Source organism: Heterodontus francisci, chromosome 4, assembly GCF_036365525.1.
Source record: "Heterodontus francisci isolate sHetFra1 chromosome 4, sHetFra1.hap1, whole genome shotgun sequence".
NCBI lineage: Eukaryota > Metazoa > Chordata > Chondrichthyes > Heterodontiformes > Heterodontidae > Heterodontus > Heterodontus francisci.
Genome location: NC_090374.1, coordinates 14,424,039 through 14,441,276, shown reverse-complemented (window position 1 = coordinate 14,441,276; position 17,238 = coordinate 14,424,039). Strand labels below are relative to the sequence as shown.

The 17,238-nt window shown below is 43.6% G+C and overlaps 1 protein-coding gene across 1 annotated transcript in view; it reads left to right on the top strand.

Annotated features, from left to right (window-relative positions):
* Nucleotides 1–8,318: 8,318 nt before the first annotated feature.
* Nucleotides 8,319–17,238, top strand: part of si:ch73-337l15.2 (glutathione hydrolase 6) — a 70,238-nt gene continuing 61,318 nt past the window's right edge. The window contains exon 1 of the mRNA XM_068028764.1: nucleotides 8,319–8,523. Within this exon, the coding sequence (XP_067884865.1) occupies nucleotides 8,432–8,523 (92 nt within the window). The 5' untranslated portion in view covers nucleotides 8,319–8,431. The remainder of the gene's footprint in view (nucleotides 8,524–17,238) is intronic.

Sequence of the window (17,238 nt, the reverse complement as noted above, 5' to 3'; positions counted from 1 at the left end):
AAGTAAGGGAGAGGACGCCCATGTGGGCATAAACACTGTTCACCTGAAGGCCCTGTTTCTGTGCTGTATATTCTATGTATTTTTTTCTGCTTACACTCTGACAGTGAAATGAGTGGCTGGCCTGTTTTGCTCAGGGTTTTCTTGAAGGCTGAATTGTAGTTGGCTCTCTTCCCCTGGTTTCTGGCTGTAGCAGTCTGTAGGCTTGGAGGGTCCACAGTTGCAGACAGTTTTCAAACTTGATATTTTCTGGAGAGAGAGAGAGATAGAAAGGGAAGTGCACAGCCTTCTGCTGCTGCTCAGCTTCTCTTGTCTGTGTAACAAAACTCCCAGTTTTTTCAGAGATAGGTGATCACATGACTGCCTCCGGGTATTCTCTGGAACCTTCTAATGAGATGCAAGGTTCAGAATTGGCTCCACAGGCCCCAGGATGTCAATATTTACACTCAGAAGGGTTTGCTCTTTTAAAGTCAATTTGTCAAGATTGCCTTGACTGCCATGCTAATGAAGCAATCCTAGGTAATTCAATTACTTAGAGCAAGCCATTGTTCTGGGTCCAGGGCTTCTCAGATTTCTGGCTCCGGTTGGGCCTTGGAACATGCAAAAGTGTTTCAGAAGCAAATTAGAGTGGCCATCTTGACTGCCAGTTTTTTTAAAAGTTAACTGTAGGATTTTCTCCATTAAAAGTCTAAAAGTTTCCGAATAATTAATTAATATTTCTCGTTCAGCATGTAGTGTTTTCTTGACAGCTGTTAGTCCCATTAGTTTTCCTAGTACTTTTGCTCTAGTGATAGTGATAGTTTTAAATTCCTTCCTTCCTTTTTACTATTCCAGGGATGCCTTTTGTGTCTTGCGGGACTTTGCTTTGCAAATTGCCTTTCATACTGATTGATAACACTTCAAATTGGCTGGAAAGGACATTGGGATGTCCTGAAATCATGAAAGGCGCTGTAGAAATGCAACTTCTTTCAATCCCTGTACTGGCTGAGGTAGTTCTTAGGGCCTGCCCCCTCACTTTGGCCCATAGTGAAACATACGAACATATGAATTAGGAGAAGTGGGCCATTTGGCCCCTCAAGCCTGCTCCACCATTCATTAAGATCATGGCTGATCTGTTTGTGTCTCGAATTCCACACTCCCATCTACTCCTGATAACCTTTGATTCCCTTGCCTAACAAGAATCTATCTACCCCTTCCTTAAAATTATTCAATGACCCTGCCTCCAACACCTTCTGAAGCAGAGAGTTCCAAAGTCGCACAACCCTCTGAGAGGAAACATTTCTCCTCATCTCTGTCCTAAAAGGGTGACCCCTAATTTTAAAACAGTGCCCTCTAGTTCTGGACACCCCCACAAGAGGAAACATCTTCTTCACATCTACCTTGTCAGGATCTTATGTACTGCAGTCAAGTCTCCCCTCACTCTTCTAAACTCCAGTAAGAACAAGCCCAGTCTGTCCAACCTTTCCTCACAAGACAACGGGCTCATTCCAGATATCAATCTAGTAATCCTCCTCTGAACCACCTCCAACGCATTCACATCCTTCCTTAGCATGAGTCATGATTAGCAACCCTCAGACAATGAGGACACTGTACAGAGAGAGAGAGAATGCAGTAAAATATCCTAAGGTTCTTCACAGGAGTGATAATGAAACAAAATTTGACACTGAGCCACTTAAGGAGATATGAGGACAGGTGACCAAAAGCTTGATGAAAGAGATAGGTTTTAAGAAGGTCTTAAAGAAGTGGAGAGGTTTAGGAAGGGAAGGGTCCAGAGTTTAGGCTTAGGCAGCTGAACACACGCCCGCCAATGGTAGAACGATGAAAATCGGGGATGCACCAGTGGTCTGAATTGAAGGAGCACAGAGATCTGAGTGGGTTGTAGGGCTGGAGGAGGTTACAAAGGTCGAGTTCTGTGCATTCTTTCTAATGGTTGAAGTGGAAGGCCGCTCCTACTTGCGACCCAAAGGAGTGCAAATCTGGATCATCGTAAACCTGACAGCTTTTAAGAATAATCAAACCAATCGTTATTTACTTACACTGCAGAAATTAAGGAAGTTATTCCATCAGCCAGTTGCTAGGGTTGGGAATGAGATGCATGAACAGGAACTATGACATACATTTAAACAATTATATGGCAGTTTGAAGATGAGGACAAGTGAAAAAATAAAGTTCAGCTTTAAAAAACAATTGTAGGGGCACTGTTACTGAACCACACATGACAGGTGATGGCTCTGTCGGTATCTGAAATTGGACAGGTCTGGGCTGATTACTCCCTGGTTTGTTCTTGTTGCTGTGGGTGTAATTGGGCGAATGTAACTCCTTTATTCAAAAAGGGAGGGAGACAGAAAGCAGAAAACTACAGGCCAGTTAGCTTAACATCTGCCTTAGTCATAGAGTCATAGAGTTATACAGAACAGAAACAGGCCCTTTGTGTCTCTGCTGGCATGCAACAATTTATTTTAATCCCATTTTACAGCACTTGGCCTGTAGCCTTGTATGCTACAGTGTTTCAAGTGCGCATCTAAATATTTCTTAAATGTTGTGAGGGTTCCTGCCTCTCCCACCTCTTCAGGCAGTGTGTTCCAGATTCCAACCACCCTCTGGGTGAAAACATTTTTCCTCAAATCCTCTCTAAACCTCCTGCCCCTTACCTTAAATCTATGCCCCCTGGTTATTGACCCCTCTGCTAACAGCAAAGGTTTCTTCCTATCTACTCTACCTATGCCCCTCATAATTTTGTACACCTCAGTCAGTTCCCCCCTCAGCCTTCTCTGCTCTAAGGAAAACAACCCTAGCCTTTCCAGTATGTCTTCATAGCTGAAATTCTCCAGCCCAGGCAACATCCTGGTGAATCTCCTCTGCAACCTCTCCAGTGCAATCACATCCTTCCTGTAGTGTGGCTGTACACAGTACAGCTACACTAGCGTTTTATAGAGCTCCATCATAACCTCCCTGCTCTTATATTCTATGCCTTGGCTAATAAAGGCAAATATCCCATAAGCCTTCCTAACCACCTTATCTACCTGCGCTGCTGTCTTCAGTGATCTATGGACAAGCACCCCAAGGTCCCTCTGACCCTCTGTACTTCCTAGGGTCCTATCATCCATTGTATATTCCCTTGCCTTGTTAGTTCTCCAAAATGAATCACCTCACACTTCTCAGGATTAAATTCCATTTGCCACTGCTCTGCCCATCTTACCAGCCCATCTATATTGTCCTGTAAAATAAGGCTTTCCTCCTCACTATTTACGACTGCACCAATTTTCGTGTCATCTGCGAACCTACTGATCATACCTCCTATATTCACGTCTAAATCATTAACGTACACTACAAACAGCAAGGGTCCCAGCACCGATCCCTGCGGTACACTACTGGTCGCAGGCTTCCACTCGCAAAAACAACCCACAACCATCACCCTCTGCCTCCTGTCACTAAGCCAACTTTGGATCCAATTAGCCAAATTGCCCTGGATCCCATGGGCTCTTACCTTCTTGAACAATCTCCCATGCGGGACCTTATGGGAAGCCTTACTGAAGTCCATGTAGACTACATCAACTGCCTTACCCTCATCTACACACCGAGTCACCTCCTCGAAAAATTCAATCAAATTTGTTATACATGATCTCCCCCTGACAAAGCCATGCTGACTGTCCCTGATTAATCCCTACCTCTCCAAGTGGAGATTAATCCTGTCCCTCAGAAGTTTTTCCAATAGTTTCCCTACCACTGACGATAGACTCTCTGACCTGTAATTACCTGGTTTATTCCTGCTACCCTTCTTGAATAATGGTACCACATTCACTGTCCTCCAGTCCTCTGGTACCTCTCCTGTGGCCAGAGAGGATTTGAAAATTTGTGTCAGAGCCCCTGCAATCTCCTCCCTTGCCTCACATAACAGCCTGGGATACATCTCATCTGGGCCTGAGGATTTATCCACTTTTATGCCCGCTAAAACTGCTAATATCTCCTCCCTTTCAATGCTAATTTGTCCAAGTATATCACAATCCCCCTCCCTGATCGCTACACCTACATCATCCTTCTCCATCGTGAACACAGATGAAAAGTAATCATTTAAAACCTCAGCTACGTCCTCTGGCTCCACACGCAGATTGCCACTTTAGTCCCTAATGGACCCTACTCTTTCCCTGGTTATCCTCTTGCTCTTAATATACTTATAAAATGCCTTGGGATTTTCCTTTATCTTGCCCGCCAGCGTTTTTCATGTCCCTTCTTCACTTTTCTAATTACTTTTTCAAGTACCGCCACTACACTTTCTATACTCCTCTAGGGCCTCTGCTGTTTTCAGCCCTCTGAATGTGCATTAAGTCTCCTTTTTTTTCCTTATCCAATCCTCTATATCCCTTGGCATCCAGGGTTCCTTGGACCTGTTGGTCCTACCCTTCACCTTTACAGGAACATGTTGGCTCTGAACTCTCACAATTTCCTTTTGGAATGACTCCCACTGGTCTGGTGTCGACTTTCCTATGGAAGCTGCTCCCAGTCCACTTTGGCCACCATAAAGGCAGGGCTAAAGTGTGACGAGTCGAAGAGACTTAGCAGTTGGCAGGAAAAAAGACAGAAACGCAAGGGGAGAGCCAACTGCGAAACAGCCCTGACAACCAATTTTATCTGCAGCACCTGTGGAAGAGTCTGTCACTCTAGTATTGGCCTTTATAGCCACTCCAGGTGCTGCTCCACAAACCACTGACCACTTCCAGGAGCTTACCCATTGTCTCCCGAGACAAGGAGGCCAAAGAAGAAGAAGAAGAAGAAGGATAGTGGATTGGTTAACCAACAGAAAACAGAGAGTCGAAATAAATGGGTCTTTTTCTGGTTGGCAAGATGTAACTAGTGGGGTGCCACAGGGTTCGGTCCTCGGGCCCCAACTACCTACAATCTATATAAATGATTTGGATGCAGGGATCGAAGATACTATAGACAAATTTGCAGATGACACTAAAATAGGTGGGACAGTAAGCTGCAATAAAGAAATAAGAAATCTATAAATGGGTATGGATAGATTCGATAAATGGGCCAAAATTTGGCAGATGGATTTTAACATGGATAAGTGTGAGGTTATCCATTTTGGTCAGAAGAATAGAAAGGCAAATTATCATCTAAATGAAGAGAAACTTCAGAGTGCGTCAGTGCAGAGGGATCTGGTGTCCTTGTGCATGAATCGCAAAAAACTAGTATGCAGGTACAGCAGGTAATAAGGAAAGCAAATGGAATTTTGGCATTTATTGCTAAAGGAATAGAGTATAAAAGTAGGGAAGTGTTGCGGCAACTGTATAAGGCATTGGTGAGACCCGCATCTGGAGTATTGCATACAGTTTTGCTCCCCTTACTTGAGAAAGGATTTAGTTGCATTGGTGGCAGTTCAGAGGAGGTTCACTAGATTGATTCCAGAGATGGGGGGCTTGTCTTATGAAGAGAGATTGAGCAGTTTAGGCCTTTACTCTCTGGCGTTTAGAAGAATGAGAGGAGATCTAATTGAGGTATATAAGATGATTAAGGGGATTGACAAAGTAGACATAGAGAGGATGTTTCCTCTTGTGGGAAGTCTAGAATGAGAGGTCATAGTTTTAGGATAAGGGGTAGCAGATTTAAAAGAGAGATGAGGAGAAATTACTTCCCTCAAAGGCTCCTGAATCTGTGGAATTCACTACCCCAGAGTGCAGTGGATGCCTGGACTTACGGTAAATTTAAAGAGGGGATAGACAGATTTTTAATTAGAAATGGGTTGAAGGGTTATGGAGAACGGGCAGGAAAGTGGGGTAGAGGCTGAGATGAGATCAGCCATGATCATATTGAATGGCAGAGCAGGCTCTGGGAGGTTATGCTTCAGTTAAACAGGGCATTGGTGAGACCACATCTGGAGAACTGTGTACAGTACTGGTCTCCTTATTTAAGGAAGGATGTAAATGCGTTGGAGGCAGTACAGAAAAGGTTTACTAGACTAATATTTAGAATGGGCAGGCTGTCTTACGAGGAAAGATCAGATAGGCTAGGTTTGAATTCGCTGGAATTTAGAAGAGTAAGAGGCAACTTGATTGAAACATATAAGATCCTGAGGGGTCTTGACAGGGTGGATGTGGAAAGGATGTTTCCCTTGTGGTAGAACCTAGAACTAGGGGTCACTGTTTAAAAATAAGCGGTCGCCCATTTAAGACAGAGATGAGGAGAAATATTTTCTCTGCGAGTCGTCATAGAGTTATACAGCACAGAAATAGACCCTTCGGCCCATCGTGTCCATGCCAGCTATCAAGCACTAACTATTCTAATCCCATTTTCCAGCACTTGGCCCATAACCTTGTATGCTATGGCATTTCAAGTGCTCATCTAAATACTTCTTAAATGTTGTGAGGGTTCCTGCCTCCACCACCTCTTCAGGCAGTGCGTTCCAGATTCAAAATACCCTCTGAGTGAAATTTTTTTTCCTCAAATCCCCTGTAAACCTCCTGCCCCTTACCTTAGATCTATGCACCCTGGTTATTGACCCCTCTGCTAAGAGAAAAAAATTCTTCCTATCTAACCTATCAATGCCCTTCATAATTTTGTATACTTCAATCATGTCCCCCCTCAGCCTTCTCTGCTCTAAGGAAAACAACCCTAGCCTTTTCAGTCTCTCTTCATAGCTGAAATGCTCCAGCCCAGGCAACATCCTTGTGAATCTCCTCTGCACCCTCTCCAGTGCAATCACATCCTTCCTATAGTGTGGTGCCCAGAACTGTACACAGTACTCCAGCTGTGGCCTAACTAGCATTTTATACAGCTCCATCATAACCTCCCTGCCTTATATTCTATGCCTCGGCTAATAAAGGTAAGTATCCCATATGCCTTCCTAACCACCTTATCTACCTGTGCTGCTGTCTTCAGTGATCTATGGACAAGTACACCAAGGTCTCTCTGACCTTCTGTACTTCCTAGGGTCCTACCATCCATTGTATATTCCCTTGCCTTGTTAGTCCTCCCAAAATGCATCACCTCACACTTCTCAGGATTAAATTCCATTTGCCACAGCTCTGCCCATCTTACCAGCCCATCTATATTGTCCTGTAATCTAAGGCTTTCCTCCTCACTATTTACGACACCACCAATTTTCGTGGTCATCTGCGAACTTACTTATCATACCTCTTATATTCATGTCTAAATCATTAACGTACATTACAAACAGCAAGGGTCCCAGCACCGATCCCTGTGGCACATCACTGGTCACAGGCTTCCACTCGCAAAAATAACTCTCGACCATCACCCTCTGCCTCCTGCCACTGAGCCAATTTTGGATCCAATTAGCCAAATTGCCCTGGATCCCATGGGCTCTTACCTTCTTAACCAATCTCCCATGCGGGACCTTATCAAAAGCCTTACTGAAGTCCATGTAGACTACATCTACTGCTTTACCCTCATCTACACATCTCGTCACTGCCTCGAAAAATTCAATCAAGTTAGTTGGACACGATCTCCCCCTGACAAAGCCATGCTGACTATCCCTGATTAATCCTTGCCTCTCCAAGTGGAGATTAATCCTGTCCCTCATAATTTTTTCCAATAGTTTCCCAACCACTGATGTTAGTCTTTGGAATTCTCTCCCGCAAAAGGCATTGGAAGCAGAGTTTTTGAATATATTTAAGGCAGAGGTCGATAGATTCTTGATAAGCAAGGGGGGGTGAATGGCGGAGCAGGCTGGAGGGACTAACTCCTAATTCTTATGCGGCATTCAGGCTGCAGGGCGCGGAGTAAACAAAATATGCTGTAATAAAAGCAAAATACTGCGGATGCTGGAAATCTGAAATAAAAGCAAGAAATGCTGGAAATACTCAGCAGGTCTGGCAGCATCTGTGGAGAGAGAAGCAGAGTTCATGTTTCGGGTCAGTGACCCTTGAAGGGATGCTGCCAGACCTGCTGAGTATTTCCAGCATTTCTTGAGGTTTTGCGGTGTTCAGATTGCGGGTGGGGGATTATGTGCGATTCAGGCTGTGGGGCGGCGGGTTATTCTGTGTTCAGGGTGCGGGGCGGCGGGTTATGCTGTTTTCAGGTTGCGGGGCGGCGGGTTATGCTGTGTTCCAGGTGCGGGTGGGGGAATTATGTACTATTCAGGTTGCGGGGCGGCGGGTTATGCTGTGTTCCAGGTGCGGGTGGGGGAATTATGTACTATTCAGGTTGCGGGGCGGCGGGTTATGCTGTGTTCCAGGTGCGGGTGGGGGAATTATGTACTATTCAGGTTGCGGGGTGGGGTGGGTTATGCCATATTCAGGTTAAGGGGCGACTTGTCCCACCGCCGCCCACTGGTACAGGTGTGGCCGGTGTCACCTGTCGGAGTGGCTGCATGGCGTCGGCTGTTTGAGAGTTTGTTAAATTCAGCGAGGCCCGAAAGCAGACGGAAGAAGTGAGGGGTGGAGACCCCACCAGCACCGAGGGACCACCCGCGGCCATGACTTTGGCCTCCGGGGCGCGTTACCATAGAGTTCAGGCCGACGACTGGAGTGAGGATGAGGAGGAAAAAGTCACCGTCTGCTTGCACTCGTAAGTATTAGTTTCTCAAATAATGGAACAAATTGATTTAAAAAGCTAAAAGGGGAAAAAAAGAAGCATTACTTATTTTAAATAAAATCTCGTGTGCTGATCTGCAATAAAACGCTTGTATTTGGATAGCGCTGGTATTCAAAAATATCTCGTAAAAATAATATTTTTATTTCTGTAGTGCTGTGATTGAAAATACTGGAGACCCATAACACTTTCAATTTCAATGTTTCTCTCTCCACAGATGCTGTTTGACCTGCTCAGTATTTCCAGCATTTTGTGTTTTTATTTCAGATTGTCAGCATCCACAGTGGTTTGCTTTTATCCTGGCTTCTTATCTTCTCTTCCCTCTATTCCCTTATTCCCTCTCTTCCTGCCCCCCATCAGCTCAGCAGCTTGATCTGAAAGGCACTTTCCAGCACTTAACCTAGCTTCTCCAAATAGACCATACAAACCTAACTGATAGTTTCCCAGTTTAGTGTTGAGAAGCTGGTGAAGGGGATGTAATGGGATTGGTTGGGTGGACAACATCCAAAGGCTGTGGGGCAAGAAGCAGTGTGCGTGCAGCTGTAGCCCTGAGGTGATAGGGGGCAAGGGTGGAGGGAAGCTGATCGGGAGCCAAAAGTGGACATGAACGTTTCACTGGTGGCCAAGAATGGGCAGGGAGAGACAGGTGCAGGGAGTGGGTCACCTTGGTGAAGGCTACAAAATAAATTAAAATTTTTAATTTTAATATATTTCATTTTAAATTATAAACTTAACTGAAGGGCTCACTGGACTGACAACTGAGATATCAATGGCAGATAAGCAATATTGCCACCTACCTTAGAGGCCAAATAATGCAGGATTCAGTAAGTAGAATCGTGGAAAAAAACAAGTGTAGAGCAGAACACAAATGTGACTGATTGAAAAACATGACAGCTAAGGGAAGGACTGTTAATATATTTTGTGTACTTAAATTTTTTAAAACATATTTTAAGATTTTTGGATGATCTCCAGTGGTATGCCCAAGCAATTGCCCTCTGCTTCTCTGACTTACTGTTTGTTCCCAATCCAGTGGTGCCTTGTTTTTCTTTTGTGGCCCTTTTTGAAATGTTCTCTCTAAATCACTCCACCTCTAACCTTTTAGAAACCTCTCTCTCTCCAATCATGTCACTTCCTGCCTCCTTTTTAATAATTCCTTCTCAGGATGAAGCGTTGTTGAAAAGGCTGGCATTTCTTTCCCAGCCCTAGTTGTTTTGAAAACTGACTGACTTGCTTAAGCCACTTCAGAGGGCCGTTAGGCAATCCTGGGACTGGGAGTCACATATAGGTGGGTACCCTAAAGGGCAATAGTGAACCAGTTGGGGTTTTACGACACTCTTACTGATACCAGCTTTTTATATAGAGTTTTTTAAAATCTGAATTCAAATTCTCAACCTGCCATGATGCAACTTAAGCTCTCGCTCTCTGGAACATTAGTCTAAGGCTCTGGAATATGAGTCCAGGAACACAATCACTACACTAACCTACTCTCCATTGCAAAACACCTTGAGATAATCTCAGAGTCAGAGAGTCATTTACAGCACAGAAGGATGCCATTCGGCCCACGGAGCTATCCCATCAGTCCCCCTTCCCCGCTCAATCCCCGTAGCCCTGGAAGTCTATTTCCCTTTAGTGGTCATTCAACTTCCTCTTGAAGTCATTGATTGTCTCTGCTTCACCACCCTTGTGGGCAGTGAGTTCTAGGTTATTACCACCCGCTGCATAAAAAAAGTTCTTCCTCCTATTCCCCCTTCATCTTTTGCCCAAACCTTTTAATCTGTGTCCCCTAATCCTTGGCCTATTAGTTAATGGGAACAATCTTTCCTTGTCTAACTTATCTAAACCGTCATCAATGTTATACACTTCTATTAAATCTCCCCTCAATCTCCTTTGTTCTAAGGAGAACAATCCCAACTTTTCCAACCTAACCTTGTAACTAAAATCCTCCATCCCTGGAACCATTCTGATAAATATCCTCTGCACCCTGTCAAGGGCCCTCACATCCTTCCTGAAGTGTGGAGACCAGATCTGGACACACTTCTCCAGTTGGGGCCTAACCAGAGCTTTATAAAGGTTCAGCGTAACTTCCCTGCTTTTGTTCTCAATGTTTGTTTATTTTTCAGACTTATTCTCGGTATATGTTGACTGGCAGGATCAAATTTATTTCCAGTCCCCGGTCGAGCTGAGGAGATAACAATTGTTTAATGATTGCAAGGCTTCCTAGGACATAGTGTGGATTCCTAGCAACGCTGGGACTGGCTTCCCTCCCATGTTGCGGTGGATGTCTTGTGACATTGCTCATAGTAACAGGAGAAGGCCATTCAGCTCCTTGAGTTTGTTCTACCATTCAGTCGGATCATAGCTGATTTGTATCTTAATACCATTTACCCACTTTGGTTCCACAGCCCTTAACAAAAATCTATCCATCTCAGTTTTGAAATTTTCAATTGACCCGCCAACATCAACAGCTTTTCTGGGGCAGAGAGTTCCCAACTTCCACTAACCTTTGTGTGAAGCAATGCTTCCTGACATCACCCTGAACAGCCTAGCTCTAATTTTAAGGTTATGCCCCATTTTCCTGGACTCTCAAAGAACAAAGAAAATTACAGCACAGGAACAGGCCCTTCGGCCCTCCAAGCCTGCGCCGATCCAGATCCTCTATCTAAACATGTCGCCTATTTTCTAACGGTTTGTATCTCTTTGCTTCCTGCCCATTCATGTATCTGTCTAGATACATCTTAAAAGACGCTATCGTGCCCGCGTCTACCACCTCCACTGGCAACGCGTTCCAGGCACCCACCACCCTCTGCGTAAAGAACTTTCCACGCATATCCCCCCTAAACTTTTCCCCTCTCACTTTGAACTCGTGACCCCTAGTAATTGAATCCCCCACTCTGGGGAAAAAGCTTCTTGCTATCCACCCTGTCTATACCTCTCATGATTTTGTACACCTCAATCATGTCCCCCCTCAACCTCCGTCTTTCTAATGAAAATAATCCTAATCTGCTCAACCTCTCTTCATAGCTAGCGCCCTCCATACCAGGCAGCATCCTGGTGAACCTCCTCTGCATCCTCTCCAAAGCATCTATATCCTTTTGGTAATGTGGCGACCAGAACTGCACGCAGTATTCCAAATGTGGCCGAACCAAAGTCCTATACAATTGTAACATGACCTGCCAACCCTTGTACTCAATACCCCATCCAATGAAGGAAAGCATGCCGTATGCCTTCTTGACCACTCTATTGACCTGCGTTGCCACCTTCAGGGAACAGTGGACCTGAACACCCAAATCTCTCTGTACATCAATATTCCCCAGGACTTTTCCATTTACTGTATAATTCACTCTTGAATTGGATCTTCCAGAGGAAATAATTTCTCTCTACCTACCCCATCAATTCCTTTAATCAGCTTAAACATCTCAGTAAGATCACCCTTTAACCTCTTTTACGCGATTGAATGGAAGCCTCCAGGTTGAAGGGAGGAGCTGGTTTGAAATGATGGGTGTACAAAGTACAGATCTCTGTGTTGTAATTAGTCAAAGGACGAGTGCTCTGGTTCTAGGATCTGATTTGTTGAAGTGACTCTGTAGGACTGCATCAGACGCACAGATTGAAAACTTTGAACAGTATGGATACATTCTCCAACTCCCAATAGGATGGAACTTGATCTCTATCCTCTAGAGGCTTGAGCACATAAACCAGGTTGACACTCTCAGTGGCTGTACTGAGGGATTGTGCACTGTTGGAGGATCCATCTTTCAGATGAGACGTTGAACCGAGATCACATCTGCCCCCTTGGGCGGACGGCCACTATTTGGAAGAGAGCAGGGGAATTCTCCCCAGTGCCCTCACCAACATTCATCCCTCGACCAACGTCACTACAACGGTTTCATTGGTCATTTACTTCTTTGCTGTTTGTGGGAGCTTGCTGGGCACAAATTGGCTGCTGTGTGCATTATAATAGTAACAACGTTTCAAAAATACTTTATTGGCTTTGAAACTCTTTGCCTTTCACAGCCTCAGGATATCCATTGTAGAAGTTTGTTTTTTCTTTTAACAGTGCTCTGAAGATCAGACAGCCAGGTCCTAACACACTTTGCACATTCACTACTGTGCAACGATGCCACAATATCTCCACCTCTTTTGTGAATAGAGAATTACACCTATATAAAGCACTCTATATAAAGCCTCATAGCTCTTGTATCAGTAGCAGTCATATTTTGATGTATAATAGCAGCCACTTAAATCACCCAATTTATTTTGATACATTCATAACGTGCCTGATGAAATAGATCAAAGTGCCTTTTATTAATCATGTTGGTTTAAGAACATTCATTATCACTTCTGAAGGTGCCAGGAGACTCTTACGTTTATCTAGTATGGATCCTGAAGCTGTTCACAGTTTCTTCTGTGTAACGTTTACTTCCCTGAAATACCATGGTTTATCTTGTCTCTGTCACATTGTATCATGTAACTTCCATTGTGACTAGATGTCAGTGTTTTGTGTCCCGCTTGTGATTTCGGTTTTAAGCCATAAGGTTACCATTGTACTGGTCTTTCAGACCTCCCAGCACTAGATGACATTGCTGTTACTCCAAGGTCCATCTTCCTGAACGTCATTCTAGGTATTGCAGGTAAGTTTCTTGGATTCTTAATTTATTTTTAGCAACTCTGGTCTACAGCATTCCCTGTAAAGTATCTTTATTTTAAATTACTTGAGATTTATTTTTGTAATATTAAGGTTTGAAAGGGTTAATGTTTGGGGAAATGTGAGTAATACCTCCCATTATGATGATGTAAGAGATCACGAGAGAGAGAGACTTAAAGAAGCAGCATGACATCAGTGGAGTTAGACATACTTATGTAAAGCTGTATGTAGTTCCTTAATATGTAATAAACTAGTTATTGTTAAAACTTACTGATGACTCGGTAATCTGTCCTAGCTAGACTAACCAAACATACAACAATTTTCTCCTACTGCTGCTTTGGAGGGCCTTCCTGTTGTCTTTTTTTTTTAAAGAGAAGGAATTCCAGTCTGGCCTTTGATTGTTTTGCATTATTGAAATGGTATCAGTAACGCCTTATAACCTGAGGGAGTCTTGCATCTGTGCTTTAGCAGGAGAATAATATATTTCCCATTACATGTGATAAGGGTAGCATGCGGAGGAGGAAGAAGTGACTTTGCACCCAAGTTCTGAGCTCTGCAGCACTTGTTGCTTTTTTCTCCTGGTCACTGGGTCTGTTGTAAGCTCATTTGATAGAGATTGATTGTTATGATTAGTCAACAATGCTGTTGTATCATGTGACAATCAAGATGACAGGGTGAGCCTCGACCTTTCTGTACGTAAAAATTCTTGTATACATGAAAGACGCTCCTGTTGCTTCTTGTGCCACGAAAGGCCTGTTTGTTCTTGAGTCCTGATACTGGCAGCACCTTTACAGTGTACACAAGTATAACTCAACATATAGTTATACAAAATATATGCTGTAGACCAGAAGAGTTAAAAATAAATAAAGCAGGGATATTCGAGTTGTAGAATGCCCCTCCTACAAACTCCTTTCATCCAGTGACATACAAACATACAATTTAGGAACAGGAGTAGGCTATTCGGTCCTTCGAGCCTGCTTCTCCATTTGTTAAGATCATGGCTGATCTGATTATGGCTCAATTCTACTTTCCTGTCTATACCCTATACCCTTTGACTCCCTTGTCAATCAAGAAGCTACCTAACTCAGCCTTAAAATATTTAATGACCCTGCCTCTACTGCTCTCTGGGGAAGAGAATTCCGCAGACTAACGCCCCTCAGAGAAAGAATTTCTACTCATCTTCATCTTAAATGGGAGTGTTACAACCGCGGCAGGAGCAACACGCTATCAGTTCAGCCCCATCACTCCACAGGTCGCAGCATATTATTAAGCTTCAAACCCAATTGGAAAACAGCCAAATTAAACACTCTAGTAACCCCCAGAATAAAACAGACCAAACCAGGTATCTTTAGACAACAACAAATTAACTATTTATTAAAACTAAATTTTAAACACTATTAAGATAAACCTATGTCTAAAGACCTTAAAACTTCTTACTTAATCTCACTCCTCCTGTCTCTCAGATACACAAAAATATGAGTGGTTAACTGGCTTTTAAAAGTAGTGTTTTTAAAAATTAGCTGCTGCTTAAGAACAAAATAAGTAAGTCTTTGTGGATTACGTTCCTGGTGGATGAGATATTCTAATGTGGAAATAGTCAAAGGCCACTTGAAGTGTTGACGAGGATTTGATGCAGTAGTCAATTCTTAGGCATTCAACTCTTCGACAGCCGTAAGCATTACAGTTCCTTCAGCAATATAAACGGTTTCTTGAAAAAAGGCTTTTCTTCTTTCTTTAGGGAATTAACTTGATCTGTAACTCCTTGTAGAATTTCTGCTGAGAGAGAATAAACAGCTCCTTTCTCTTCAGTGTGTCTTGCTGGTGAGTCTGGTTCAAACCAGGTTTTGCCAGTTCCCCACACAATTAAGTGGAAACATTATACCATGTGACTCCTCTCTCCTGCTGTCGTCTAGGTAACAAAAGTGCAGCTGCTGGCATACTCTGCCTTAGAAATTCCAGAACTTTCTCTCCCTTAAAGGTGCACTGTTTTTAACAGAGTCTCAAAGGCACACACTGTTTTTAATCCGAGGAGTAAAATAATTACAAGTCAGAGACAGGGAGACCCCTAATTTTTGAACTGTGTCGCCTGCTTCTAGTGAGGGGAAACATCCTTTCAGCATCCACCCTCAAGTCTGCAAAATATCATAAATGTTTCAGAAAGATCACCTCTGATTCTTCTAAACTCCGATGGATATAGGTCCAACCTTTCCTCATAAGATAACCCCTTCATCCCAAGAATCAGTTGAGTGAACCTTCTCTGAATTGCTTCTAATGTAATTATATCCTTTCTTAAGTAAAGAGACCAAAACTGTACATAATACTCCAGGTGTGGTCTCACCAATGCCCTTTCCACTGTAGCAAAACTTCCCTACTTTTATATTCCATTCCCCTTGCGATAAATGACAACATTCCATTTGCCTTCCTACCGACTTGCTGTACCTGCATATAACTTTTTCTGATTCATGTACCAGGACACCCAGAACCCTGCAATCTCTCTTCATTTAAATAATATACTGCTTTTCTATTCTTCCTACCAAAGAGGACAAATTCACATTTTCCTATATTATACTCCATCTGCCAAATTTTTGCCCGCTCACTTAACCTATCTAAATCCCCTTGCAGACTCCTTATGTCCTCTTCACAACTTACATTCCGACCTTTCTGTGTCATAAGCAAATTTAGCTACCATACATTTGGTCCCTTCATTCAAGTCATTGATATAGATTGTAAATAATTGAGACTGATCTGTGTATCCCACATCCTTCGACCCCCCCACCCCCCCCCCCCCCACCCCGGCAATCTTCCCTTTACCCTTGGCAATCATGTCTCCAGCCAACTAGGCACCCACACTCTGGAATTTTTTCCCTGAACCTCCCCACCTCCTTTTCCTTTTAAGATCTTAAAAGCCACCTCTTCTGGTCACCTGTTTCTAATAGCTCATCCTTCAGCTCAGTGTGCATTTTCTAGTTACTCCTCTGAAACGTCTGGGGGCATTTTTCAATGATAGAAGGGCTATACAAATGTAGTTTGTTATATAGCCAGCAGTGCTTCTTGTCAAACATGAGTTATATGATGAAGTATTATATATCAGCGATATTGTAATATTGTGCAGCGCAACAGTTTTTATTGTAACCAATGTGCTGTTGCAAGAAAGACCTGGAAAGAGGGATTGATCTGATAACTGTTTCAAAGAGCTGGCACAGGCACGATGGGCTGAATGGCCTCCCTCTGTGCTGTAAGATTCTCTGATCTATTCAGAAGATTTATACCTTTCTGCTACAGAATGTATTACATTGTGAATTTGGAATAACCATGGTGAAAGACCAAGGCTCATAGTTCAGGAGACCAGCCAAGGTTGAAAAGAGACTGTGAAGTGAATTAGAAAGGTAGTGGTTATGTGAGACCAAGCTGGGTTTTAATGGCCTGTGAATTGTGGAAGAAAGAAAAACTTGAGGGAGGTGAGAAGTTCCACTTTTATAGCCCCGTGAGACCAAGCCAAGAATAGAAGACAATGAATCTTAATTTCAACTGCGATGGAACTGTTGACAATGCCTTTAGGGCATTGGATCAAAAAGCTAATGGACCTGCTGATCAGTAAGGGAAGACAGCTGGGAAACGAGTGGGAAGGGAAAGGAAGTGTAGGAAACGGCCAGGGTATGCAGGAAGTCTAAAGGAGAACGGTGGGTGACAAGGCATAGTCGGAAGAGAACGGGATCCCCTCTGTACTACACTGGAGAGACAGCTGCCTGCTAGATCAGCCTTGATCTAGTAGAATGAATATACAAGCCCAAGGGGCTGAATGGTCATCTGTACTTCTTTATGTTCCTATGTCTTAGATTAGCAGAACTGCAGCGTTTTCTAGGCTCCTGTTGGCTCAGGGGATTCAAGTGTATGAAGGAGATGGGAGAATGCATGACTTACCTCCACTTCAGCCAAAGGTTGCGGGAGAGACCTTTAAGTTTGCAGAACTCTAGGGAAGAGGTACATCCCAATACTTGCGCCCTCACCACCCCCCCCCCCCCCCCCCCACCCCTATTCTGGTCCAG